The sequence below is a fragment of the Onychomys torridus genome, chromosome 14 (assembly GCF_903995425.1).
Source record: "Onychomys torridus chromosome 14, mOncTor1.1, whole genome shotgun sequence".
NCBI lineage: Eukaryota > Metazoa > Chordata > Mammalia > Rodentia > Cricetidae > Onychomys > Onychomys torridus.
In genome coordinates this window covers 54,322,909-54,348,283 of record NC_050456.1, presented here as the reverse complement: position 1 = coordinate 54,348,283, position 25,375 = coordinate 54,322,909, and the positions used below count along the sequence as shown (strand labels likewise).

Below are 25,375 nucleotides of genomic sequence, written 5' to 3'. Positions count from 1 at the left end.
CGCCCGCCCAGCCTTGGAGCGCACCTCCCAGGAGCGCGCCCCGCAGGCGTTTACCTGTCTCATCTTCTCAAGGCTGGGGACGGGCAGGCGGGGACCACGGTCTGCTTCACCTTCCTCCTCCTACCCGGGCCAGAATCAACGCAGCCGCCGAAGGTTGCTTGCCCCGTTACTACAACAACCAACAAGCAACCGCCCGCTCGGAGCCACTGCGCAGGCGCCTGCCAGCGGCGCGAACAACGCTCGGCTGCGGGCGCAGACGAATGGCGTCACCACGGCGCGCCCAGGCGCCGGCGCAGAGCCAGGTTGTTGCCAGAAGGATTCCTTGGCACCTTTTCTTTCCGCGTTTTCCCCACCCCTAAAAGGCTGACCCCAAACCCAGAGTTCCGCCACGCTCGACAGAAGGGTTTACCGCGTGAGCGGCACAGCGGGGAGAGGCTTATGTGGCGGCAACCGCTGATTGGCAGCAAAGGGGTTCACTCCCTATCGCCTGCTCGAACTGAACAACCCCAGCCAATCGGAGCGAGGACTAACAGGAACGACCCAATCCTAGAGCTGGGCTGAGGGCGGGGGCGGGGACAGTGGCCCTGGTGGACTTGACTGGAGCTGTCCTGGGGGAGCTGGTTTGTGGATGCTGCTCATACTCTTGCTGCAGTAGTACTGAGTGGTCGTCAGGTAGGAGAATTTAGAGTGGGGTGTAGGTACTCGTGTTGCATACGAATGAGACTATCTGCAGAATTTAGGAAAATGGGGATTGCTTGGGAAGCTACCTTTTTTGGGGGGGGGGGGGTTGGTGGGGAGGAGTCAAGAAACGATGTCCAAGGGGGTGCTAGGAAAATGGAGAGGGTTTGGTAAATTCTGGGGACAGATGAATGAACGAGCAGTCACTGTGCAAGGAGATTTCTCTTTTTCTCATGTAATTCTCCAGTAACCCTTAAGATAGATGTTTATATATCTCCATTTTACGGATGAAGAAACGGAGGCTGTGGAGTCTCAATGACTTGCCTGAGACCCCAGACCTGAGTGGTGGAGCCCCTCTTTATTGATTGCTAGTGAGCATTGCATCAACGCTGAACTGGGCTTGGACAATTTGGGGATTGATGTTGTAAACCCCGCCCCTCCCACCACCTCAAAACTCTAGGGAAATGGTTTTGAGGAATTGGTAGAGCAATACAGAAATACTCCAGTTGTGTCTTCATCAGCGCTCTGCTGAGATTTTTAAGATCTGAAAGATGGAAGGCATAAGTTCTGCGTTCTATTGAAAGGAAGTGTGTGTGTGTGTGTGTGTGTGTGTGTGTGTGTGTGTGTGTCTGTGCGCGCAACTTTTTTAACTAACTCAAATTGAGCCTGGTGTTGAGAGGAGAAAATAAAGAGAAGTGGATCTTGGTATGGGCTGTGAGTGCCTGTGAAGTCTTTAGACTGGGACAGTCTCTGGGGCCTCTGTTTCTCCTGGACTCACCCTTCCTCTCCTGAAGTCCTTTTTAGTTGAATATTAGTCCCTTCACTTTAATATGTGCTGGGTGGTATGGAATCCTACTGAGACGTATTACCACAGTGGTAAAGGCAGCCTGATAGTTTCTTACAACTTTCAGGCCAAAGAAGTTAGCCTGACCTCAGATAAATGAAGGGCCGAAATGATGGGGATGATCATGATAAACTATCTCTGTGGGATCCACTTAGATCAAACTGATGGAAATCGCTACTCATCAAAGTTTGATCTAAACAAAAAGTATAGAGACTAGCTCTTCTACCATCTGAAGACAAAAATGTTTCTGGCATGTTGAGCTTTCTCAAAAGATGGGAACTTTGCTGCGCATGGTGGTGTATGCCTTTGGTCCCAGCACTCAGGAGGAAGAGGCAGATGGAGCTATGTGAGTTCAAGGCTGGCCTGTTCTATATAATGAGTTTCAGACCAGCCAGGGCTACATAGTAAAATCCTGTCTCAAAACAAAGAAATAAATAATTTCTTTTAAGATGGGAACTTCATCGATAGTCTTAAGGAGGTAGTATTTCCACAGAGTCCAACAGGCATGGCACTCTGCCATATATTAGCTATGTAGTCTAAGCAAATCACTTAGCTATTTGTTCTGACCTCCATCTGTGAAATGGAAATACTAGTAGTGCCTGCCTATCCTGATGCAGGGAGTCGGTGAAATACGATGTCAGACACATCGGGCAAGTATAGGGCATAAGTGCCCCATAACTGCTAACTAGTATAGTTTTTCTTGTAACCCAACAGCAAGCCATTGAAGTTTTTAAAAAATAGATTAGATTGTGTTAGTTTATGAGCCATGATGTGTCTGGGAAGCAAGCAGAGGTAAACTAAGAATACCAGCTGGGCAATCATATTATAGCTTCCCCTCAAAGGGACGATATAGCTTCTGTAAGTTTAGAAGGATGTGTCCTCAGTATCCAGGTATCTGAGTGGACTTAGAACCACCTATGAGCCACTTGTACTGAAAAGGAATGGCATGAAAAGATGAAGGCATAGCACTGATTCCAGACTAGGGGAGGGAAGTCAGCCTTGCAGCGGTACTGCACTTTGGGGGATTACTTGAACAAGGGTAAATGTTGTGTAACCTGCTGCAAGGTGTGCTGTTCACTCACCCTCATTAGAGTGAGCATTGGCAGCTACATAAGCCTTACCCAGAAACCCGTTCTTTCACTCTATAGAGATCTTAGTATACCCCATGTCTTCGGTTCCCCTTCTTGCCCTTTCTTTCCTGTTAGAATGTCTACCCATTGCATTCTTGTTTAGTCTCTGTCACTCTGAACAAACATCAGCATAGCTCTGCTGAGGGGAAATAGTCTAGGCATCTTTTGAAGTAAACGTGGTGTGGCAAGAAAACAGGGTGGACCCAGAGGACTTGGAGAGGAATTGTGGAGACTTCCACCGGTATCACTCAGGACAGCTCTCGTGAGTGGGACACAGATTAACCACGGAAGTGAGAGAGCTTGTGGTTGATGAGGAAGTACCTTGATTATGCCCTCTTTGTTTCCAAGGCAGAGCACCCTCTCTTTGAGGGGAATCATGAGCCGCTTCCTGAACGTGTTACGAAGCTGGCTGGTTATGGTGTCCATCATAGCCATGGGAAACACGCTCCAGAGCTTCCGAGACCACACCTTTCTCTATGAAAAGCTCTACACTGGCAAGCCAAACCTTGGTAAGAAGTCAAAAGAACTGGCTGAGCACTATAGCTCATGCCTGTAATCCCAGCACACAGGAGGATAGGGCAAGAGGATTGAGAGTTCAAAACCAGACTGGATAATTTGGTGAGATCCTATGTCAAAAAATAAATTTGGGCTGGAGAGATGGCTCATAGGTTAAGAGCACTGACTGCTCTTCCAGAGGTCCTGAGTTCAATTCCCAGCAACCACATGGTGGCTCACAACCATCTGTAATGAGATCTGGTGCCCTCTTCTGTATACATAATAAATAAATAAATCTTTAAAAAAAATAAGGAAGCCATAAGTGGGGTGTTTTATGGAATCTCAGTGCCCTCATTGGAAATCAGGGCCTGGCACACATGGGTCATAGTCTATGTAACAGGTAGACAGTTCCCCATCCAAGATCTTCCTGAACTGAGCTGTGGTCCTTGAGCAAATACTCCAGATCTCTCCAAATTTCTCTCTCCAAGTAAAACTTCCAGCCCACAGTGGCCTTTCCCAACTCCCGAAGCTCTCCACTGCATATCTGGACTCTACAGCTGGCACTTGACCCCGTTGACACGGGCTTACTTGGAACCACAGCACTGATTGACAGCAGCTGACAGCGCTCTCACATTTATAGCTAACCCAGATCCAGTTCTGACCTACTCGCTCTCTGAAACACAGAAATGAAGTTAAAGTAGGCTGAGGCCTATTGGAGCAAAGTTCAAACAGAATGGGAGTCAAGAGCCTGGAAAGGCGAGCAGGAAGGATAGTGTTGATTTTTTTAGCCTCAGTTGCTGCTCACAGGTGTTCATGGAACTTGTGTGTTGCACAAGATTTCAGGAATTATCTGCAAGTGTAGAGGGCATCTTTCTGCCAAGAGAGAGAGAGTGTGTGTGTATGTAACTTGTATAGTTGCATGGGGTTTTAGAAATTATCTGGAAGTGTAGAGGGCATCTTCCTGCCCAGAGAGAAAGAGAAGGGGGGAGAGAGAGAGATATTCTGTCTGTCTGTGTGTGATTATGGAACTTTATATAGTTGCATAGGATTTTAGAAATTATCTAGAAGTGTAGAGGGCATCTTCCTGCCGAGAGGCGGGGGGGTGTTGGCAGAACAGTGTTCTAGATGGCCTAGAAATATAAACTTTCACCTGATTCTTGTCAGGTCTTGGGTATCTCACACTAAAGAGATTCCTTCCGTCTTCATTAGAAAAGCTATCAACTTGATTTCTAAAGACTGTATGGCCAAAAGGCTGACATTTCAAATATTTCCTCATTACCATCTAAAAGGTCTTTGGTGTGAATTAGCAGAGTTGTCTGCGTTTCCAAAGGCTAAAGAATTTTTAAAGCCCAAGTGAATATTAATAAACTTTCTAGTTGTCAGCTTTGTCCATTGATATCTCATCCTGCCCACCCCTAACCCCCTTCCCATCCAGTACTGGGAATCAGACCCAGGACAGCTTATCTTGCATGCATGGCAGGTGCTTAACAACTGAACTACTTCCAGATTTTTTTTTTTTTTAACTCTCTGAGAGAGAGATCAGCAAAAGAACTAGCTGTGCTTTTAGAGTTTGAATATCTGGAATCCACAGGGTGCTTCAGTTCACTGGCTCTACACTGAAGTCACACAAGCAGGGTGTTTCTAGAAAGTACTCATGCCAGGACTCATCTCTAGAGAATCCCATGTAACTGGCCTGGTGTCCAGAGCTTGGGAATTTTCTAAAACTCAGGTGCTAGAAAAAGAGCTCAGGGTCAAGAGCTGCTGTTAGGGGCAAAGGTGACTCGAATTTTCAAGGCAAGATATTTACCACAACAGCACCACAGTGAAGCCACCAAGAACAGAGGCCCCAGGGAACCCCAGGGAACTAGTACTTTTTCCACTGCCGTGTGCACAAGAAGCCAGCCTGGCTTGAGCATTGTCCCAACAGAGCAGATCTTAGACCTCTGAGAGCCCGTGTCTTGAACACATCTACATTTGGTGCTGGCATCTGGTCTCCCCTAGCAGTCTACAAAGGCCCTTGGTCCTGCTAGGCATCTTGTGTGTTCGGACCATCTCTGTGGCATTCCCTCTCAAAAGTAGGCATCTGAAGAGGATTGAGCAGCACTCAGAATTCCTCCCATTCCATTCCCCGGGGGCCCTCACGGGGAGGTCAGGCTGGGCTACCTTCGGTGACTCACCAGGGAAGCAGACTAGTTTAGGACAAAACTCACCTCAGCTCTCCCCGGTTCTCACCACTCTTGTCTTTCACTACACAGTGAATGGCCTCCAAGCACGGACCTTTGGGATCTGGACGCTGCTCTCATCAGTGATTCGCTGCCTCTGTGCCATTGACATCCACAACAAAACGTATGTCAGGGAAAGACGGCCTTTGGATCCCTTTTGGATCCAATCAGGCTCCGTGCATGTGCACTGCCCTGCTGTTGGGACCTGTTAAATCACTTTACTGCATTAGCATAGAGCATAGAAAATGAAAGCCTTGTTGGGCCATTCCTTCCAGTCCTAAAATACCTATAGGCCTAACAGATCATAACAAATAACATCGCCATTGTTTGGTGGTCTGCATCATACCTCTTGACTAGATCCCTCCTTCCTTCTATGGAAGACCTAGAGTGCTATGCTCAGTTTAGCCCTAGAGTTTTGTCTTGGTTTCATTTCATAGTTGCCGGGGGATCAAATGAAGGACCTCGAGCATAGTCAATAAATGCTCTAGTTCCGAGCTACATCCCCAGCCCCATACATACCGTTTGCACATTCCTCATTAATCAGGAATGACAAGAAATTCATCAAAAGAGAGAAACTATGAGTAAGCTGATAGAGGCCCATGAAGAGGTCAGTCAGTAAAGGAAATGTGTGTACTGCCTCTCCAAAGAGAGTAAGCCGAGCGAGCGTGAACAGGTGCAGGCCCCGCTAGCCTCTTTTCTAGATGGTGCCGTACCCAGTCCTGGCCACTGGAGGGAGCTCAAGCTCTCTTCCCTGCAGTATTCACTATCTTACGCAAAAACAAGTCATTGCTCAGTTCACTGGGAGAAGCTGTCGAAAGGCCGACCTTGCACTGGAATCGTTTCTGTTGTCCCTCCCTTCAGCATCTGGGGAAGAGAGGAAGCAGTAATATTTATGGCTCCTCTCTGATTTTGCCAGGAGCTTTCGCCTACATGACCTTGCCTCAGTCTCTTAAGCAACCCCTGGGGGAAGAAGGTAGTGATTTTCATTACTGATTTTGTAATATAAATATTTTAAAACTTCAATTAATTTAAGAAGAGGAAGACTGATTCAAGTGGGATTTGAAGCAAGACTATTAGCCCTTTGATCTTTCCATCTTTAGTTTTAATTTTTTTTTTTTTAACTTGAAACTGGATTACATGTCCTAGATTGGACACATATTTTTAGAAGCAGTATGGTTTAGTGGAAACTGCCTGGGGTCAAGAGTAAAAAACAAGGAAAACACACTCTGCTCTCCGTGTTGCTGGTAACTGGGTTTATGACCCACTCTGTCTGTACCTTGGTCTCCATCTATAAAATGGTGATAGATAACTGTTCTGCCTCTCTGGGTGAATGAAACGGGGGAGGGACTGGATGGTCGTTCTGAAGACCTTTTACCACCATGAGGAATTGCTGCTAGGTACAGGGGATGCAGCTTCTGCTTGCTGTGTGTTTAGAGTGAACAGAAAAGCCATACTCTCCCCACCTCTCCTCCCCATTCAGTTTTCCCTCCTGAGACCCAGAGCATTTGGAAATGCTGAGCTGGTGTTTTCAGTCGCTTCGAGCTTAGGACTTTGATCCTTGGACCTCTGATATGCATCCTGAGTCTATTCCCTCCCTAACCAGAAACTCAAAACCATCGTGTGTGCATGCACACATGCGTGTACACACACACACACACACACACACACACACACAGCATAATAAAAACCAATTTTAAGATACTGGTTACTTTTGAAGAAGGAGGAGAAGGCGGTCAGGGTAGGCTAAGGGTACACAGATGTTTCCAATTCTGTAATGTTTATTTCTTTGTAATATAAAAGTATCCAGCTGGGGATCTAGCTCAGAGTCGAAATGCTTGCCTGGCATTCATGAGGCCCTGAGTTTGATCCCCAGAACCGGAAAAAAGGAATGGGAACCACGAGTGTTCAAATGTTAAGGCTGGTAGGGCTGAATCCTGGCCACACTGTGCTTCATTACAGTTTACTATCTACCCGGACTGTGTCCTCATATTTACAAAAAAAAAACAAAAAAAACAGACACCTTCAATTCAAGCCGTCAGCCACTGTCAAAAAAGCCATGGTCGAAACTGAGGACCATGTTCTCCCCCTCTGGAGTTGTTGTGTGTCCTCCTCAGACCAGATTTTAGGCCAAGACGTAAAGTAGGGAACTTGTACTGTAAGAGCATCTGAAGGCCTCTGGCTGCTTAGAGCATTCATTTATGGTTCCGTCCTACGGCACTGTCTGGCACATGGCCAGACACCTGCTAGGGTGGGCTTAGGCTGGAGTCTGTCAGTTTGCACTGAGCACATGAGTATGCTTGGCCCAGAATTGCTGCACTGCCCAAGACTGCCTTCCAGATTCTCCCAGAGCTGAGTTCTCGCTCCCTTGCTAAGTCATAGAGGCCCCCTCTGGCTGCTTGGCCCATGCCTCCAAAGTCTCTAGTTTTGCACCCCCAGAGAGAAGCACTTGATGTGATGAAGTAGCCAGGCGTTTATAGGGAACGTGTGTCCTTTCCACCACGGCCGTGGCACTCACGGCAAGTCAGCTGACACCCTCTGCGGTTCTGCGCCAAGCATGCAGTCACTTTGGTTTCCATTTCCGCCTGTTCCCTTGTAGACTCTATCACATCACACTGTGGACATTCCTCCTCGCCCTGGGACACTTCCTCTCGGAGTTGCTCATCTTTGGAACAGCTGCTCCCACAGTCGGTGTGCTGGCACCCTTGATGGTAGCAAGTAAGCACCAGGCCACTCCAGACCCCCTGCAGGAGCGACGGTGGAGGCGATGGCCGTGGGGCTGGTGCAGACACAGGGGTGCTGGGCTTGCGGGGTATGGTTTTTATGTCCACCATTAATCCTTTCTATGCGTTGAAGGTCTCTCAATCCTGGGTATGCTGGTTGGGCTCCGGTATCTAGAGGCAGAACCAGTATCCAGACAGAAGAAGAGAAACTGAGGCCAGCCTTGCCACCTCCAAAAACGTCATCGTCTTCCGCCTTCGCTGGTCCTCCTTCATCCTGCATCCTTGGATCATTTCTTTTGGGCTGTTTCCTTGGGCTGGCTCCTTCATCCACGTTCAGCATCTTTTGAGTCTTGGTTTTTGTTTTTTAATGTTTTTAAATTTTTTAAATATTCATACAGAAAAATTATGTAACATGGATGTATAATTTAGAGTCATTTAAGAAATATTCTGTTACTACATCAACGTCAAAAAACCCTCAGAAGCCACCCACCCCACCCCACTCCCCGCCCCACGTGCCCTCCCCTAGCTGGCTCCAACCCCCAGGCTCCCTTTTCCAGTCCTCCACTCTCTCGTTTTCTCTCCATTCCTTGATTTGACTTGTGTGGTGGGAACGTGAGAACTGTGAAACTCAAGCTGCTGCCTGCCCAGAGCAGCTGCAACCAAGGGCTGCCTCAAGGGACTGTCCACACCTCCTGGCCTCCTTTCCGCTGCTGCACCCAAGACTCTGAACCATCCAAGGGACAGGCAGCTCTTCCAAGAAGGGCCGCCCTCGGTGTGCGCAGGACCAGGCCTCTCTTCTGTCTTCCGGTGGATAAAGGTTGGAAGAGTCTGGGCTGTTTTTAGACCTTTTGGTCAGTTGTATTTGTGTAATGCATTTTATAATAAATAGAAAAACCATCTATTCTGATCAGCCTTTGATGTTTCCTAAGAGGCTCTGTACCCGAGTGTCCCATCCCCCGCCCCGTGAACCCCAATGCTGGAACATCATCACTTTCTGCAGCTTTACATCCACTGGAGATAGAACTGCTCAAGACCCAGGATAGCCTGGCTACCTCCAGCTCCTCGTCACTTGCTTCCTTGTGTTCTTGATGCCAAATCTCCCTTCTTCACCTTCAGGATTCTACATCGACAGCTCAACACTTATGGCCCTTTCCCATTTTCTTCCCAAAGAAGTAGACTCTTGAGAACAGGTAGAGAAAATAGAACAAAGCAGCCCAGGAGAAATAGCTGTGAGCACATAAAGAAGCAAGGGCAACGCCTCTGTGTGAACAGTGCCCCCTGAGCACTGATGATGCTCAACCCTGAGCACTGATGATGCTCCCTGAGCACTGATGATGCACCCTGAGCACTGATGATGCACCCTGAGCACTGATGATGAACCCTGAGCACTGATGCTCCCTGAGCACTGATGATGCTCAACCCTGAGCACTGATGATGCTCCCTGAGCACTGATGATGCTCCCTGAGCACTGATGATGAACCTGAGCACTGATGGTGCTCCCTGAGCACTGATGCTCAACCCTGAGCACTGATGATGCACCCTGAGCACTGATGATGCACCCTGAGCACTGATGATGAACCCTGAGCACTGATGCTCCCTGAGCACTGATGATGCTCAACCCTGAGCACTGATGATGCTCAACCCTGAGCACTGATGATGCTCAACCCTGAGCACTGATGATGCTCCCTGAGCACTGATGGTGCTCCCTGAGCACTGATGATGAACCTGAGCACTGATGATGCTCCCTGAGCACTGATGCTCAACCCTGAGCACTGATGATGCTCCCTGAGCACTGATGATGAACCCTGAGCACTGATGCTCCCTGAGCACTGATGATGCTCCCTGAGCACTGATGATGCTCCCTGAGCACTGATGATGAACCTGAGCACTGATGGTGCTCCCTGAGCACTGATGATGCTCCCTGAGCACTGATGCTCAACCCTGAGCACTGATGATGCTCCCTGAGCACTGATGATGAACCCTGAGCACTGATGATCCCTGAGCACTGATGATGCTCCCTGAGCACTGATGATGCTCCCTGAGCACTAATCCCAGCACTCAGGAGGCAGAGCCAGGTGGATCTCTATGTGTTGAAGGCTAGCCTGGTCTACAGAGCGAGATCCAGGACAGGCTCCAAAGCTACACAGAGAAACCTGGCCTTGAATAAGAAAACAAAAATGCCAGGCTCAGTCCCTCCTCTATGTCTAGTAGAGCATGGTTTCTCCAGATAAGAATTGATAAGAAAGAGTGCCAGAATGTCACCGGCACGGAGCGCATCTCAAAGCAAGAAAGATTCAGAAAAAGTGACAGCCGGGAACCTGGTAACAGTGAAGAAGACCTACAGGGATGGCAGTCCCCGAGAAAGTAACCAAGCTGCCAATGCTTGAACTAGGCTGTGGACACCGGCCAGAGCAAGCTGGTGTGGGTCTGGGGTGACCAAACAAAACACTTCAGCTGCCCTTTGAGGCAGAGCCAAAGACAACACTGGGCCTTTCTCCTGGGGAGGAGCACATTCCAGCATATACACAGAAGGGGGAAAGTCAGGGTCACAGGTTGGCTGGCCACTGAGTTATATCTTCTGTGTAGGCGGTCAGGAACCTTTAAAGGCTGTTTAAAAAAAATCCAACAGGATGTTACACCCTTGTCAACAAAGGACACAGATGTTCTGGCCCCAAGCCCTGCTCCTCACCCCCAGCCGTTACCCAGACAGTCTCAGAAAAGTGTGATAACCTTGTGGGGACAGGCCAAAGCTGCCACTACCTCGCCAAATGACAAGGCAGATCACTTTGAAAATCTTTATTGCCTTAAAATATCTGGTATTATAAACAGGAAATACAAATTCTGTTTTTTAAATAAATGGATTGCGTAAACATGTCCATTCTGAACAGTTGAAGAACACCTTTCTCTTGACAGAAAGTAAGGCCCCTCTCCCTTCCATCCCTAACACTACCTCAACCACAGCTTTCCTCCCGTCCACTGCTCAAGTCTACACACAACATACAAACACGTATGTATGTACACACAAGTGGGTCTCCTCTGGCCTGGCACCCCAACCCAGCAGGCAAACTGGCTATTCTGGGATGCCAAGGCCAGATGACTGAATGGTCTTGACCAGAGTTGCTCAAGGCACAGGCTAAATTAGTTGCCAGTTTCTCTTGGAGGAGACCTTACAAAAGCCACAAGTATAACCAGCAGGCTGGGTGAGGAAGGAGGTCAACTGGGATTGGTTTAGGAGTCCTTTTCAACTTAAACTATCTGGCAGATTTTGGTAGCAGAGGCAGGGAGAGAGTTTGGTTGTGCAAATACTGTGCCCAGCATCCACGGGATTATGTTTACCTGAAACAGACATAATGTCTATTTTAAGAGGGATCTTCTGCCCCTTTCCTCAGAGATGGCCTTGGGTGTCAGGGTAGAGTAAATGAGACTAACTTTCAATAAAGATTAGAGCCATGAGCTGCTGGCCTGATGGCAGCATTTCCCAATGAAGACATTCTGAGTGGCCTGGGACTGGAGTCCCTGGGCAAGCACCTCTTGTAGGAAAGCACCTTCCCATCCCAACTCAAGCTACCAGCTCAGAGCTACACACACACACACACACACACACACACACACGGTAACCTCCAGCACTGTTGCACTTAGGTAAGGATGGGGTGATTTTGCTTGTGCTCTAACAAATAAAGCTTGCCTGAAGATCAGAGGGCAGAGCCAGCCACTAGTTAACCATAGAGGTCAGGCAGTGGTAGCACACACCTTGAATCCCAGCACCTGAGAAGAGGAAGCAGAAAGATCAGGAGTTCAAGGCCACCCTGGACTACATGAGATTGAATCTGTCAAAAGGAGAAACAGAGCCAGGCAGTGGTGGTGGCTCACACCTTTAATCCCAGCACTAGGGAGATGGAGACAGGAATATAAGGCGGGTGGAGACAGGATCTCAGACCATTTAAGTCTAAGGATTAGCAGAGACAGGATCTCACCCCTTGGACCTGAGGATTCAGTAGAGGTAAGAAGTCTCTAGTGGCTGGCTCCTTTACTAATCTTTCAGCATTTACCCTGATATCTGGCTCTGGGTTTTTATTATTAAGACCAATTAGAATTCATGCTACACAGGGAGCCCTCTCCAGTCAGTTTCACCTTCTGGCTACCAGAGAGGTTTTGTCTGGTTTATTGGTGTTTTGTCTGGGCTCTCAGAAAAGAAGGTAGGAAGAGAGGCTGCAGTGGTTGGCCAAGGCCAAGAGTCCTGGTGGAGCTACCTCTGTGGAGCAGTGGCTCTGATGGAGGCTGGACCCTGGTGCTTCCTCCTCATGACCCTCAGGCAGAGCCCCTTGCCTGTTCTCAGTGAGAACTGGGCTTCACGTGGATAAGTCTTAAGACATTAGAAAAAGTTAATATCCTGAATAAGCTTTCTTAGGATAATTCTGCAAGCATTCTCCACAAGAGAAAGGATAAGAAGGCAAGGGACCAAGCAAGGATGGACTCTGACACCTTTCACCAACCTCTCCCAACACTAGCCCCGAGAGGGCACCAGAATCCAGTCGACATCTGGAGAGAGGTGAGGTTGCCCCCAAGTAAACCATCCAGGTTCTCAGGTAGGGCCCAGTGGGCATGGGCACTGCTTTGCAAGCCACAAATCTTCCAGCTGCTTCCTCTAGAAGCTTCTCCATGAAGATCTAGCTGCTAACAGTGTCTGTGTTCCTGAGTCTCTGCCACCTCTCTTTCTCTGTCTCTCTCAGAGATGAGCCTCGGACACGACCGTGGGGGCCTTGCTGATATTGCTCTCTTCCTCCTCCTGGACTTTCTAGGAGACAAAGAAAACAGGAAGCCCTGTGATCAAAACACACAGATCTCCTCCACCCTGGCTAAAACAGATCCCTGTCCATGACAGATCACTGTGAGTACAAGGGCAAGAAGCCACCCACCGTCACCGCCCCCAGAGCAAATAAAAGGCACAAGGAAAGAACCAAGCAGCCCAGCCTGAGTGTCCACCCTCTCCACCCCCCCGCCCCCGCACCATACACTGACCCCCACCGTTACCACTCATCAGAGAGAACAGAGCCAGCATCCTGTTTTGACAGCCCCAAACTCACCTCCCCATGCCATCAACTAGCTGCTTCAGGTTCCAGATCGGCAGCTCCCTCAGACTCTCCAGCTAGCCCCACTGGGAGCGGCCCCCAGGATGAGGGTTATTATAATGTCCATTGAATGGATGCCATCAAGCAATTTTAAGACACCCTGCTTAATTGTATAGCTGGACTCAATGGCTGTGCTGTTATATGTACTCAGAGCGTAAAACACCGTAGAAGCTCTTCAGAGGGAACTAGTTTGGACTTGGCTTCTTTGGGAAAGGATATGGCATGGAATTCATTTATAGGAAGTCTCCTGGCTCACACTTGTTAAGTGGGTTGGGGATTAAGCATGGCCTAGAAATTCTCCCGTGGGGTCTCTGGTACGTATTGCCAACTTGGGCATTTGGCTGTCTTCTAATTGGCAAAAGGACCTTGAACACAGACGGCCCTACAGGGCCAGCACTGCTCTAGGCCCAGTGGAGTGTATACAGGGCCAAGCTAGCGGCCAATGCCAGCTGAACAAATAGAGTTTTTGTCCCCAGGGATGCCTGGGTCCCATCCATGGCAAGGGCCACAGCTGTGGTGACCCAGACCTCTTATTCTGGGTCTCACAGGCCTTTTGGCACCAGATAGGCCTCAGCCATTAGTAACCTTCATTCAGACAACCCACAGCTGACCTGGTCACTCTCTGCAGTTGACACACACAATGTCCACATACCTGTCTCCTCCCAAGCTACCCCCTTCAAAACTACCATTTAAAAATGGGTTATCATGGGGCTGGAGAGATGGCTCAGAGGTTAAGAGCGCCGACTGCTCTTCCAGAGGTCCTGAGTTCAATTCCCAGCACCCACATGGTGGCTCACAACCATCTGTAATGAGATCTGGCACCCTCTTCTGTGTCCATAATAAATAAATAAATAAATAAATCTTAAAAAAAAAAAAAATAGGTCAGGAGTAGGGAAGCACATGTATTGTCTAGGTGCCGGAAGAAAAATGGGCATCCAAGGTTTCACAGTCAGGGTGGAGTTATTCTCTCTGTCCTTAAGCTCTCTCTTTACCTAAACAGTGCATCTCACGGACGTATAGAAAGGGCAGACGAAGCCAGACCCGATGCATGCCTCATCTTCCCTGAAAATGTGTTTGTCTCCAAGTCTCTGAGTTACACTGACTGCCTTGGGGTGTATAATGATCAGGGCTCCAGACAAAGGATGCACTGGCCACTATAGCTTCCTTCTTGTCAGCCCCAGCACACCTCTGACCTCCCCTTAATCCTAAGTGGCTGCAGATGCCAGGGAGGACCAGAATACAAGGATGCAAAATGGGGATACTACATAAGTGAGCCCCATTCCAGGAACTTAAGGCACCTAGGCCCATTCGGTGCTGCTTTCCAGTATTCTGTCCTCAAGGAGACCAGGCCAACAACTCCACTTGACTGACAGACTGAGTAAATGCACAAGGACTTGCCTCCAACAAGAGTGAAGCTTTATAACACCTGAAAATGCAAACAAGATGGAAACATGCAAGTCTGCAGATGTGAGGCATAGAGTATAACTGATGATGTTTACCTTTTAAAAAAGTGTGTGTGTGTGTGTGTGTGTGTGTGTGTGTGTGTGTGTGTGTGTGTGTGTGTGTGTGTGTGTGTGTGTGTGTATGAGAGTATGTTCAAGTGAGTTCAGGGGCCTGAAGAGGGCATCAGATTCTCTGAAGCTGGAGTTACAGGACCTGGTAAGCTGCCTGATATGGATGCTGGGAATTAAACTCGGGCCCTCTGTGTGAACAATACATACTCTTAACTGAAGAGTGATCTCTTTAGCCCCTATCTATATTAAGCAAACATACAGAGTAGAAAATGAGATATATATGTATCCATAGATTATAGCACTGGTAAATGAACTGGGGATACAATATGATCAGATATTTATAGTATTGATATTTAATACATATTAATATGGAATATGTAAATATATTTTATTTATATCTTGTTTGCCTTTATCTTCCAACTTAAACACAGCAAAAATTCGTGTCACATGACACAAAAATCACAGTCTCAATTAAAATTTTTTCACCCAAAATCATTTTTACTTACTGCAGACACCTTATCATATACCACTGGCTAAAGTATCCTAAATCATTGTGTCTCCTTAAATACAGCACAGTGAAAGCCCATGTCCACAGTGGCCTTTGCTCTTCACACAGGTCTAGATAACATCATTCCTACCCCCAGGGTTTCTCCCAGTAAATACTCTACTATAGGCTCCTCCCCTTTCGATCTGCCCCCTGCCAACTCCAGAATGTGGTATCAGAAGCCAAACAGTAAAGAACTAAAGATTCTCACTTGTTAGACAGCACACAGCCTTGAATGTCCATGGCACTGCATGACGGCTAACCCATTTTTCCAGGAAATACTGTATACTTAACGCAGCAACCCAGCTTCCATAATCATCCCTGTGGCATTTATTATAATGTAGGCGGCACAGAGGTCCTTGTGCTCACAGATAAGGTCTAAGGGAACTGGAAATATTAAACACACAGGGCTGTCCCTCCAAATTACCCAATCCACCCAGAAGGCTGGGAGTGGGTGTGGTTAATAGCCTGGTGACCTTTGTGACCACACTGGATCCTCCCCAAACCCTTATCATAAGCTCATTTTTCTCAGTCACTTTATAGAACCCATCTTTATGGAAAGTGTCACATGTACTTTATGAAGAGTTCCGTGTAATCACATCTGATCTTTATTTAGCTCACTTTGTTCCTCGAGATTTATGTATGCTTTGTTATACACACAGGACTGAGTTATTTACTGCCAGGAAAGTTTTCACCAAATTGTGCTGTGCTTAATAAACCTAAAATAACTCCTCAGGGTCAGACTCCCCAATGCTAGTCAGTCATGTTGAACCAAACTGCCTGCCTTCCTCCCTAAGGTCATTTACTCTGCCAGCTGTGGTGGTCTGGTGGTTGCAGAGAGCCCCAAGTAATAATAATATTAACACCACACTCAAACCAAGGGAGTTAACCAGCCACTAATTATAATACTGCTTATAACAATCAAAAATAATTTTAAGGTCCAAACAGAAAACTGTTAAACAAACCAAAGCTCACTCATGTAAAAGAACAGTGTAAAGTCATTCAAAGTGATTGTAGGTCAGGCAGTGGTGGTGCACGCCTTTAATCCCAGCACTTGGGAGGCAGAGCCAAGCAGATCTCTGTGAGTTTGAAGCCAGCCTGGGCTACCGAGTGAGTTCCACAAAGCTACACAGAGAAACCCTGTCTTGAAAAACAAACAAACAAAGTGATTGCCTTGGAGTGTGGCAGTAATTAGAATAGAGTCTATTGGAGGAAGAGGAGGGGGAGGATTGGAAGGAAGGGAGGGAAGGAAAAAGGGAGGGAGGAAGGAAGGGGAGGGGGGAAGGAGGAAGGGAGGGAGGGGGGAAGGAGGAAGGGAGGGAGGGAAGGGGGAGGGGGAAGGATGGAGAGAGGGGGGGAGGAAGGGGGAGGGGGGAAGGAGGGAGGGAGGGGAAAAGCCAGGCATGGAGGCTCACGCCTGTACCCCAGCACTCTGGAGGCTAAAGCAGGAGTGTCACTCGAGTCTGAGGCCAGCCTGGGTATGTAGCCTGGGCTACGTAGTAAGTTCTAGACCAGCCACAGATAAATAATAAGATCATGTATAAAAACAAACAAACAAAGAAACAAGACAGCGATGGCGTTCAATGGTTAAAGCATCCTCTAGATAAGCATCAGGGCATGAGTTCATATCCCTAGAACCCATTCAAAGGTTGGGTGGCCATGGTGACCCACTTGTAAGTCCAGCACTCAGAAGGTGGAGACAGGAATCCCCAGAACAATCTGGCTAGCCAAACTAGCTATACCTGTGAGCCATGGGTTCAGCTAGAGATTCTGCCTCAGTGTAGAAGGTAGAAGATGGCCAAGGAAAATTCTTAATGCCAACCTTAGGCCTCCTCATGCAGGCACATAACCATGCCCACACATGAAGCATGCATACACATGAAAAAGACAAAAAGTGTATATACACATATACACTGTATGAACATGTGTAAATGGTAAATACTGTATTTCTAGGTGATAGAATCACAGCATGATTTTAAGACTCTTGTATATTTGCTGTGCTTTTTTTTTTTTTTTTAGTTTTTCTACAAAGGATATATGTCTATAATAAGTTTAAAGGTATGTGTGTGTGTGTGCCAACCATAGAGACCTGGAGGTCTGTATAGACAGGCAGTGATGAGGAAATCATGTGGTTGGGTTTAGAGCCAATGAGAAGGCAGAACAGAAAGGCAATAAAAAGACAGGACACAGGAAGAAAGTCTCTCTCTCGGGGGACGGACAGCAGCGAGTGATAAAATGAGGTGGTCTTAACTCTTGGCTACTGCTCGATCTCTGGGCTTTTAACTCTACATTTGGCTCTGTGTTTCTTATTTAATAAGACTGCTTAGAATTTCGTCTACAAGTCACTGACTCCAACAGATAACAGTGAAACCAAGGACCAAGACTTGGTTCAGACCCACAAGAGTAGATGCTGTTTAGCAGTTTCTGACAGCAATGATAATTCTCTGGGGGAACGTAACAAGGAGACTGGGGGCTGGCTGAAAGTCAAAGGGCTTGGAGAAACAGCTCAGTGGTTAAGAGCACAGGCTGCTCTTACAGAGGTTTGGTTCCCAGCACTCACATGGTGGCTCAGAACTACCTGCAACTCCAGTTCCAAGGGATATAATGCCGTCTCCTGAGCTCTATGGGCAACTTAGGCAAACACAGGGTTCAAGCAGGCAAACACTCATACACATAAATAAAAATAAATCTTTTGAAGAATTTAGAAAAGAAAATGGAAGAAGATTCCAAGAAAGAGGAGCAATACTGGGCACCCATGAGGAAATTCTTTGGATGCCAAGTTGATAAGAGATGAGCTGGTCTCACAGACACACAAAAATCAGCTTCTCTGAGAGCTGGTAAGCCCCACCTGTGTTGCCTTGACCTTCTCAAAGGCTTAGGACCCAGAGCCTATCCCCTGCCAAGCTCCCACACACTCACAGTCTCAGGAGTATCCTTGTTTGCCCTCTGTCTCCGAAGATCCGCCTTAATGAAAGCTGAGGTCAAAGAAGAAGTGAAGTCAAAGGCAGAGTCATCCAGCAAACCCACTGGGTAAGTTCATACAACACAACCTCATTTCCCTGACCACAGCTATCTCCATCCCACTTCAGACCCAGCTGGAGCTGGCATGATCACTCATCTTGAAAAAGTCCCAGGTTGGGGCTGAAGAGATGGCTTAGCAGCTAAGAGCACCTACTGCTCTTCCAGAGGACCCAGGTTCAATTCCCAGCACCCACATGGCAGCCAACAACTGTCTGTAACCCTCACATAGCCATACATGCAGGTAAAACACCAATGCACATAAAATAAAAATAAATAATTTTTTTTTAAAAAAAAAGTCCCAGGTCACTGCTGTCCTTGAAAGGCAGAAGCCAGTTAATGATGCTGGCATTCACTTAAGAGTCTCTTAAAAGGAACATTCTAACTAACCACCACCAGCAAATCCTCACTGTACAAATTAGGATCCAAGGCCTCCAGAGCCTAGTCCACTGGCACAAGCTGTGGAAGTCAACATCAAACATGGGCCTTCTGATGCCAAAAGCCACTCACCCATGCACACAGATATCCCAAACAGAGATCCATCAAGCCCTCCCATCTGTCCCCCACGTGTGTGCTCCCCACTATAATCATCAGGCAAGACACAGGCCCCAGATTGCATATCCTGTATGTAGTCTGAACCTTATCTTGCTCTCAGGCCTCCACTCACCCGTGAGAGCTGATCCTAGGGCAAGGAACACACATAGGAAGATGTTCCCAGGCTTGGTTCCATAGTTGTCAATAATCTGGCCTTGGGAGATGGTGAAGATGATCCCGAACACCTGGAGGAACATACAGAGGGCAGGAAACAAGGACTTAATTGAAGAGGCCTTGAAAAGGATTAAGGTGACTTACTGAGCAGGGCAGTGGTGGCTCAAAAGTCTTCAATCCCAGCAACTTGGGAAGCAGAGGCAGGTGGATCTCTGAGTTCGAGGCCAGCCTAGTCTACAAAGTGAGTTCCATGACAACCAGGGTTACACAGAGAAACCCTGTCTTGAAAAAACAACAACAACAGATGCCACACTGTAAGGCATGCACAGCCAAGAAGAAACAAAGAGGAAACAGGGTCCTACCTGTGCTGACACATTGAGGAGGCCAGACGACATGCCTTCAGATTCTGGGTACGTGAGCTCCACAGCAAACTCAAACCCCAAGGGTAGATAGCCAGTCATGAAGAAGCTAAAGTCCAGACCAGAGAACAAGACGATGGAGAATCTCCAGAACAAGATGGGGAGCCCACCTTTCCCCTGGGACCCCCTCCCCCTGTGTTCCTCTTCCCTGTCAGGTTAGCGATCCAGCTATCTACCAAAAGGGGGAGATCTCTGCAGACATCTAGGCCTTGGGCTCAGTGGGTCTCTACTGTCTTCCATTCTCTTCCCAGGCCAGCCATGACACATTAGCATTTATGGAAGGGGCAAGAGTACCTGTGTGGGTCACTTTCACAGGCCCCAAGTTAGACGGGAGGTCCCTGGACTTGGGGCTACATCGCCATGGATATCTGGGACCTGAAAGGACGTTGGCGATCTCCTTATTTCCTCCCCAGTAGGTGGCAGCTGAGAAGGACTGAGAGCCAGATATCTCTCCCACAGCTCCTATGGCCTGAAGGAAAATAGCTGGGAGGTGGAGCCCAGAAGTATCCCTGCAAAAAGCTAATGTTATATCTGAAAATGCTAGTTCTAAGGCTTCCTTGTGTCTTCATACCGTGGCCTCTCTCATTCCTTCCAACTCCCTACAAAGTTGGCCACACTTACCTTCATTTTTAGATGAGGAAACATAAGCTCAGCATTAGGTGACATGCCTATGTTCTAACAACAGTTGGTAGCAGAACTGAGCCCTGTACCAGGAGCCACTGTACATTCCCTAGCATCCCAGATGTCTTGAAGAACATAGTCCATGCTTCAATCCATCCCACAGGACAGCCCAGCTCCCTGAGGAGACTCAGTTGTTTTTTTGTTTTTTGGGGGGTTTTTTTGTGGGTTTTTTGTTTGTTTGTTTGTTTGTTTGTTTGTTTTTGAGACAGTTTCTCTACATAGCTCTAGCTATGTAGGGAACTAGATCTCACTCTGTAGACCAGGCTGGCCTCAGACTCACAGAGATCCCTCCGCGTCTGCCTCCTGGGTGCTGGGATTCAAGACATGCACCACTCCACCTGGCCTACCCCTCAAGTAGGAAGAAGCCCCCTCAGAACTATTTCCACCTCTTCTGAGGCCAGTGAGGAGGCAGCCAAGGGGACATGCACTGCATCTTAGGCTGCTGGCCACTCCAGGAGCCAGGGGATGTGTTTTCCAGTTAAACAGGTCAGACATGAAACTTACCCCAGTGTGCCAGCAGTGATGAATACTACCCACAAACGGTCCAGGTTTAAGGTGAATGTGTACACCACCATGCCCACCAGAGTCATGATATACACTACCAGGGTTGTCTGCCTATGGGTAAATGCAAAGAAGTTGAGTCACATATCCTACTTTAACAGCATCCATCACTAATCCATTCATTCCACAGGATCTACTGAACATCTCTATTTCCGGCTCTCTGCAGCGTGCTGGCACATCTACTTTCATAGAAGCGTCTCCGTGTAGGTGAGGAACACTAATCTAACAGTTATTCATTTACAATACATAATCACACCACGATCAATGTCACAAAGGCTAAGACCAGGTGGATGCCATTCTGCTCTCTACATGCTCTCTCCACAAGCCTAACCTGCTGTGGCCTGTCCATGGGTAAGAACAGGACAGCCCTGTCCTTCTTCTGTCCCCCACCAAGAAAAAAAAAAGGTGGTGGGGTGGGTAACAAGACAAACATCAGCTGTAGTCCAGGTGGTGATGGTCAAGGCTATCTCAAAGCTTTCAATACTGCTTGCTACGTGTGAAGTCCCAGACCCCCACAGCAATGCTGGGCAGTAGCCTGGCTTGCCGACTCCCTCTGGTAAGTTCTTCCTGTGACCCTTTGCACAGCTTTTCCTGTTGAATCTTTTGAATCTGAACTATTCTGCTCCAGACAATGGAGCTGAAAGAGAATATTCTCTAATCCCGAGCTAAGTGCTTGACTCCGAAGCCAAAGGGAGAAGCCGCCGCCTACTCCCCACGGCCTTTCTCTTTGTGCTGGGTCTGAAGTCAGGCTTGCCTCTCCCACACTCCTCCACGCCCTCCCTTCACAGCGGTGGCCACCCAGAAATCTTATGGCCCTGATTCCTGCAAACAGACCTGCATTCTGCTCCCTGTACCACTTCCTGTAGGATGCTGCCTCGGCACACCCTTCTGCCCTTCTGCCATGAGCACCAGGACTCAGATGTGACCCCCTCAAAACCTTTACATGTCACCTCTGAAGCCAGGAACACAGTGGGACACCAGTAAGCATGCTATGGTATATGAAACTAATCATTTTATTGGAGCTCAGATTCTGTTACATACTTTACGTGGTTTGAAATCAACCTTGCGAAGAAATCTCTGGCGACCTTAATCTTGCCAATGAAGAAACAGAGGCTCATTATGTTTAAAGTCACTCATGGGCTGAGTAAATGCAGGGGGGTAGGATCTGCCCCCGAACTGAGTTTGAAATATCTTCACTATCTCAAGCTGCACACCGGAATAATAATCTACTATGCAGTTGCATTTGGGGGAGAAGTCAAAGCCATAGCCTCTATGTTACGGGAGTTCCTGTACAACGCCCCAAGAAGATGCTATCCTCACCAGGTTCTGAGAATGAGGGACTTCCTCCCTTTACCCCATCCACTCCCTCTATTTCCACCACCCTCAGAAAGCATGCTCATGAGCATGTTCATTCTCAGTGATTCTATTCATCAGATAAAAAAATTAAAAAAAAAAAAAGGTTTTACTGTGTTTGGTAAGCCAGAACTCTACCTTCATACAGTGGCTACTTAAAAAAGCAAAACAAGCCGGGCGGTGGTGGTACACGCCTGTAATCCCAGCACTTGGGAGGCAGAGCCAAGCGGATCTCTGTGAGTTCGAGGCCAGCCTGGGCTACCAAGTGAGTTCCAGGAAAGGCTCAAAGCTACACAGGGAGACCCTGTCTCGAAAAACAAAACAAAACAAAAAAAAAGCAAAACAAAACTAGTCCCTAGGCCCAGCCTGAGATACACAGACCTCAACACCCAGTTTCCAGCCTCTCACCCAGGGTAGACAAATCCAGGAGTTTGGGGAGGAAGGGGACTGACAGACAGCTGGCTCTGGACACTGAGTGATACTAAGAACTGGCTATGTCCCACTCCTGAAGAGGGCAGAGCAAGAGCCTCCCCAAGCCTTCACTGTATCTTCTAACTCCTCTACGTCCTCTGGCTGCCCACGACCCTGCCTGGCCAGCATTCCAACCCTCCCTTTTCCTGCTGCAGGACCGGCCCTGGAAGAAGGGAGGCTGCTGTCCTCTTGCCCCGGGGGTGGCCAGCCTTCAGTGCTTTTGTATCTGGCCGAAAAAAGCAACTAACGGAGTTGTTATAATACGGAGACAGAGAGGCAGCCAAGCTTCACCAGCAATAATTACGCCGAGCCAGGCTCCTTGTTGTAGTAAGCCTGGAAGCCACATCCCCCGGAGCAGCCTCAGCTGGCCTTTGACTAGGCCAGCCCAAGTGAGACTTGACCTGCCCAGAGGCTCACAGAAGTGGGTCTGTGTGGCAGAAAACAGGTCTACCACTGTCTGTTGCCTCCAGACACTGGGAACTTTGGAGGTTTCGACAAAGCAGCCTGGAGCGCTGCCTACCCCAATGCAGGAGCATCCTGGCAGCTGCCCCAGCTAGTGTTTACTGGACACCATCCAGGGGAGGAGTGCCGCAGAGTCACAACCAGAAGGGGAGGACAGGACTGGCAATGTACCTCAGCACTCGATTACTTGCCTAGCATACACAGGCCCTGAGTTCGACTCTCAACTGGCTGATGAACTGATACCCACTGAATCCCAGAAGTCCTCCTGTCTACCTCCCAGCCTGAGATTACAAGCACATGCATGTGCTTTTTATGTGCATCCTGGGGTGCAGACTCAGGCTCCCTTGCTTACATGGCAAGTACTTTACCAACGGAGCCACCTCACCACCCCCCAGCTTGCATCTCACAAAGCAGACCCTTTTTCTACATTGGCATCTGCAGAGCAGGGTGTCAGGATTCTGTGTTTACAGGCCAGGATTAGGCTGGCATATACTGGAACCTTTTAGCATCCCTCAGGGCTCTTAAGAGTGTACTGGATAGTCAGGTCCGAGGCACATCACGGTATTTGCAAACAAGATAAAAAAAAATTGGAAGATAAGATGCTCTGCAAACTAGAACAAAATGCAGAGAGCTCAGTTAGGCCAGGGCAGCCAAGGGCATGGCAGTGACAGCACCCTGCTCTTCATTCTTTGGGGTTTCCACAAGCTCCCAACTGCTGAGGTCTCCTTTCCACATTTATTTTCACTTCTTCCCAGGAGGCTTTAGGCAGATGGCATGGAAGAAGGACTACACTAGCCTTCGTGTCCACTCTTCCCAGTCCTTGCCAAGACCCGCAGAGTGAGTGCTAGTTCCACTTTGTAAATGAGGAAAGAGACTCGCAGAAAGTAGGAACTTACATCCCTCGGCTCAACTGCTCACACCTCCAGCTGCTGCCCCGCCCCAGAGCTATCGAGCTTTGTTCCTAAGAAATGTGTCATTTCAAAAGCAAGGGGCCCCGGTTCTTGATCCCCAAAAGAGTCACTCACTTGTAGGTTTTGGACTTATCCAGCCAGATGCCTGAGATCATAGCTCCAAACATCCCTGCAATGACGATGGTCAGGCCAATTCGTCCAGCGTTCACTTCTTCACCCTAGGGAAACCATAGAGACCACCCAGTGGGATCCATTACACTGGTGTTCCGCAAATACCAGGCTCAGACAACAACCTGGAGAAAATTCTAGAATAGTTGCTCTTCCCCACAACAATACCCCAGCTGTGTATTTATGACCCTGTATGCTGAGGTCAGTCTTACTATATAGCCCTGTCCACACTGAAACTCGGTATGTAGACTAGGCTGGCCTTGAACTCACAGAGATCTACCTATCTCTGCCTCCAAACTGGTAGGATTAAAGGGATATACCACCATGCTCAGCCCAGATATTTTAAAATAATCTTTACAGCAATTCAATCTTACATTCATTGTTTCCATTTTATAGATGGGAAAATCTACTAGAACACATATATTTACTTCATTCCTCTATTTTTCAAGTGGTTCTAACTGTGGCCATGCACCTAAGGATGGCTATGAATATGGCCTGACACATTTGTAGATAATAATGTCATTTTGCAATGTCAAAACGAGTTGGGTACTCCTGTTGACATTATTATTTAATTCTCATAATCCCTGCCATACAGTTAGGAGTCAGTTTGTAGCCATTTGATGATGTGAAACTGAGATTAGCCTGCTAGCCCATGGTCACAGGCATATGTTGCTAAAGACAGAGCTAGGACATGACCTTAGAACCAGCTCTGAAAACAGGAACATCAAACAATGGTGGCTTCTGCCCCTGCAAGCGTGACATCTACAGCCTTGGTGCCCCTGCCTCTATGACACTCAATGTCGCTTTCCTGATATCCAGCCTCACTGGTTCCGGAAACATTGTTCTAAAATGCTTTAATTGTTCCAGGACAGCCTGGTCTACATAGAGAGAGACCATGTAAATAATAATAATAAAAGAAGAAGAGGAGGAGGAGGAGGAGGAGGAGGAGGAGGAGGAGGAGGAGGAGGAGGAAGAAGAAGAAGAAGAAGAAGAAGAAGAAGAAGAAGAAGAAGAAGAAGAAGAAGAAGAAACTAATAGGCAATAAGATGGGGCTGGAGAGATGACTCAGCAGTTAAGAGCTGGGAGGAGCTGGCTGCTCTTCCCAAAGCCAGGGTTCAATTCCCAGCACCCACATGGCAGCTCACAGTCTGTAATGCCAGTCTCAGGGGGATGTAATGCCCTCTTCTGGTCTCTATGGACATTAGGCACATGCATGATGCATAGACATTCATGCAGGCAAAATAGCCATACACACAAAATAAATAAAAATTTGCCGGGCACTAGTGGTGCACACCTTTATTCCCAGCACTTGGGAGGCAGAACCAGGAGGACCTCTGTGAGTTTGAG

General features: G+C 47.9%; 3 protein-coding genes across 11 annotated transcripts in view; 1 reads left to right on the top strand and 2 right to left on the bottom strand.

Moving 5' to 3' along the window:
- The window catches only part of Ttll5 (tubulin tyrosine ligase like 5), a 248,179-nt gene extending 247,723 nt beyond the window's left edge, over positions 1-456 (bottom strand). For 5 of the 8 annotated variants that reach the window (XM_036206325.1, XM_036206326.1, XM_036206329.1 and 2 more), the window contains exon 1: positions 55-455. The gene's annotated coding sequence lies outside the window, so the exon portion shown is untranslated. Of the gene's footprint in view, positions 1-54 lie in introns of all 8 variants that reach the window. The other 3 variants (XM_036206323.1, XM_036206324.1, XM_036206327.1) reach the window with 1 other exon arrangement.
- Positions 253-8,996, top strand: Erg28 (ergosterol biosynthesis 28 homolog). 2 transcript variants are annotated; one of them, XM_036206337.1, is made up of 5 exons: positions 253-672; positions 3,005-3,161; positions 5,403-5,493; positions 7,966-8,084; positions 8,223-8,996. In XM_036206337.1, the coding sequence occupies exons 2-5, from the start codon at positions 3,029-3,031 to the stop codon at positions 8,300-8,302; spliced, it is 423 nt and encodes a 140-aa protein (XP_036062230.1). In that variant the 5' UTR covers positions 253-672; positions 3,005-3,028; the 3' UTR covers positions 8,303-8,996. The 2 variants fall into 2 exon arrangements, with proteins under 2 accessions (XP_036062230.1, XP_036062229.1); XM_036206336.1 differs by having other exon boundaries at positions 3,001-3,161.
- Positions 8,997-12,145: 3,149 nt separating this feature from the next.
- The window catches only part of Flvcr2 (FLVCR heme transporter 2), a 62,349-nt gene continuing 49,119 nt past the window's right edge, over positions 12,146-25,375 (bottom strand). Inside the window, exons 5-10 of the mRNA XM_036206163.1 lie at positions 23,975-24,078; positions 20,607-20,717; positions 19,365-19,470; positions 18,962-19,073; positions 18,196-18,251; positions 12,146-12,884 (exon numbers count right to left, since the gene is read on the bottom strand). Coding sequence (XP_036062056.1) covers positions 12,816-12,884; positions 18,196-18,251; positions 18,962-19,073; positions 19,365-19,470; positions 20,607-20,717; positions 23,975-24,078 — 558 coding nt within the window. The 3' untranslated portion in view covers positions 12,146-12,815. The remainder of the gene's footprint in view (positions 12,885-18,195; positions 18,252-18,961; positions 19,074-19,364; positions 19,471-20,606; positions 20,718-23,974; positions 24,079-25,375) is intronic.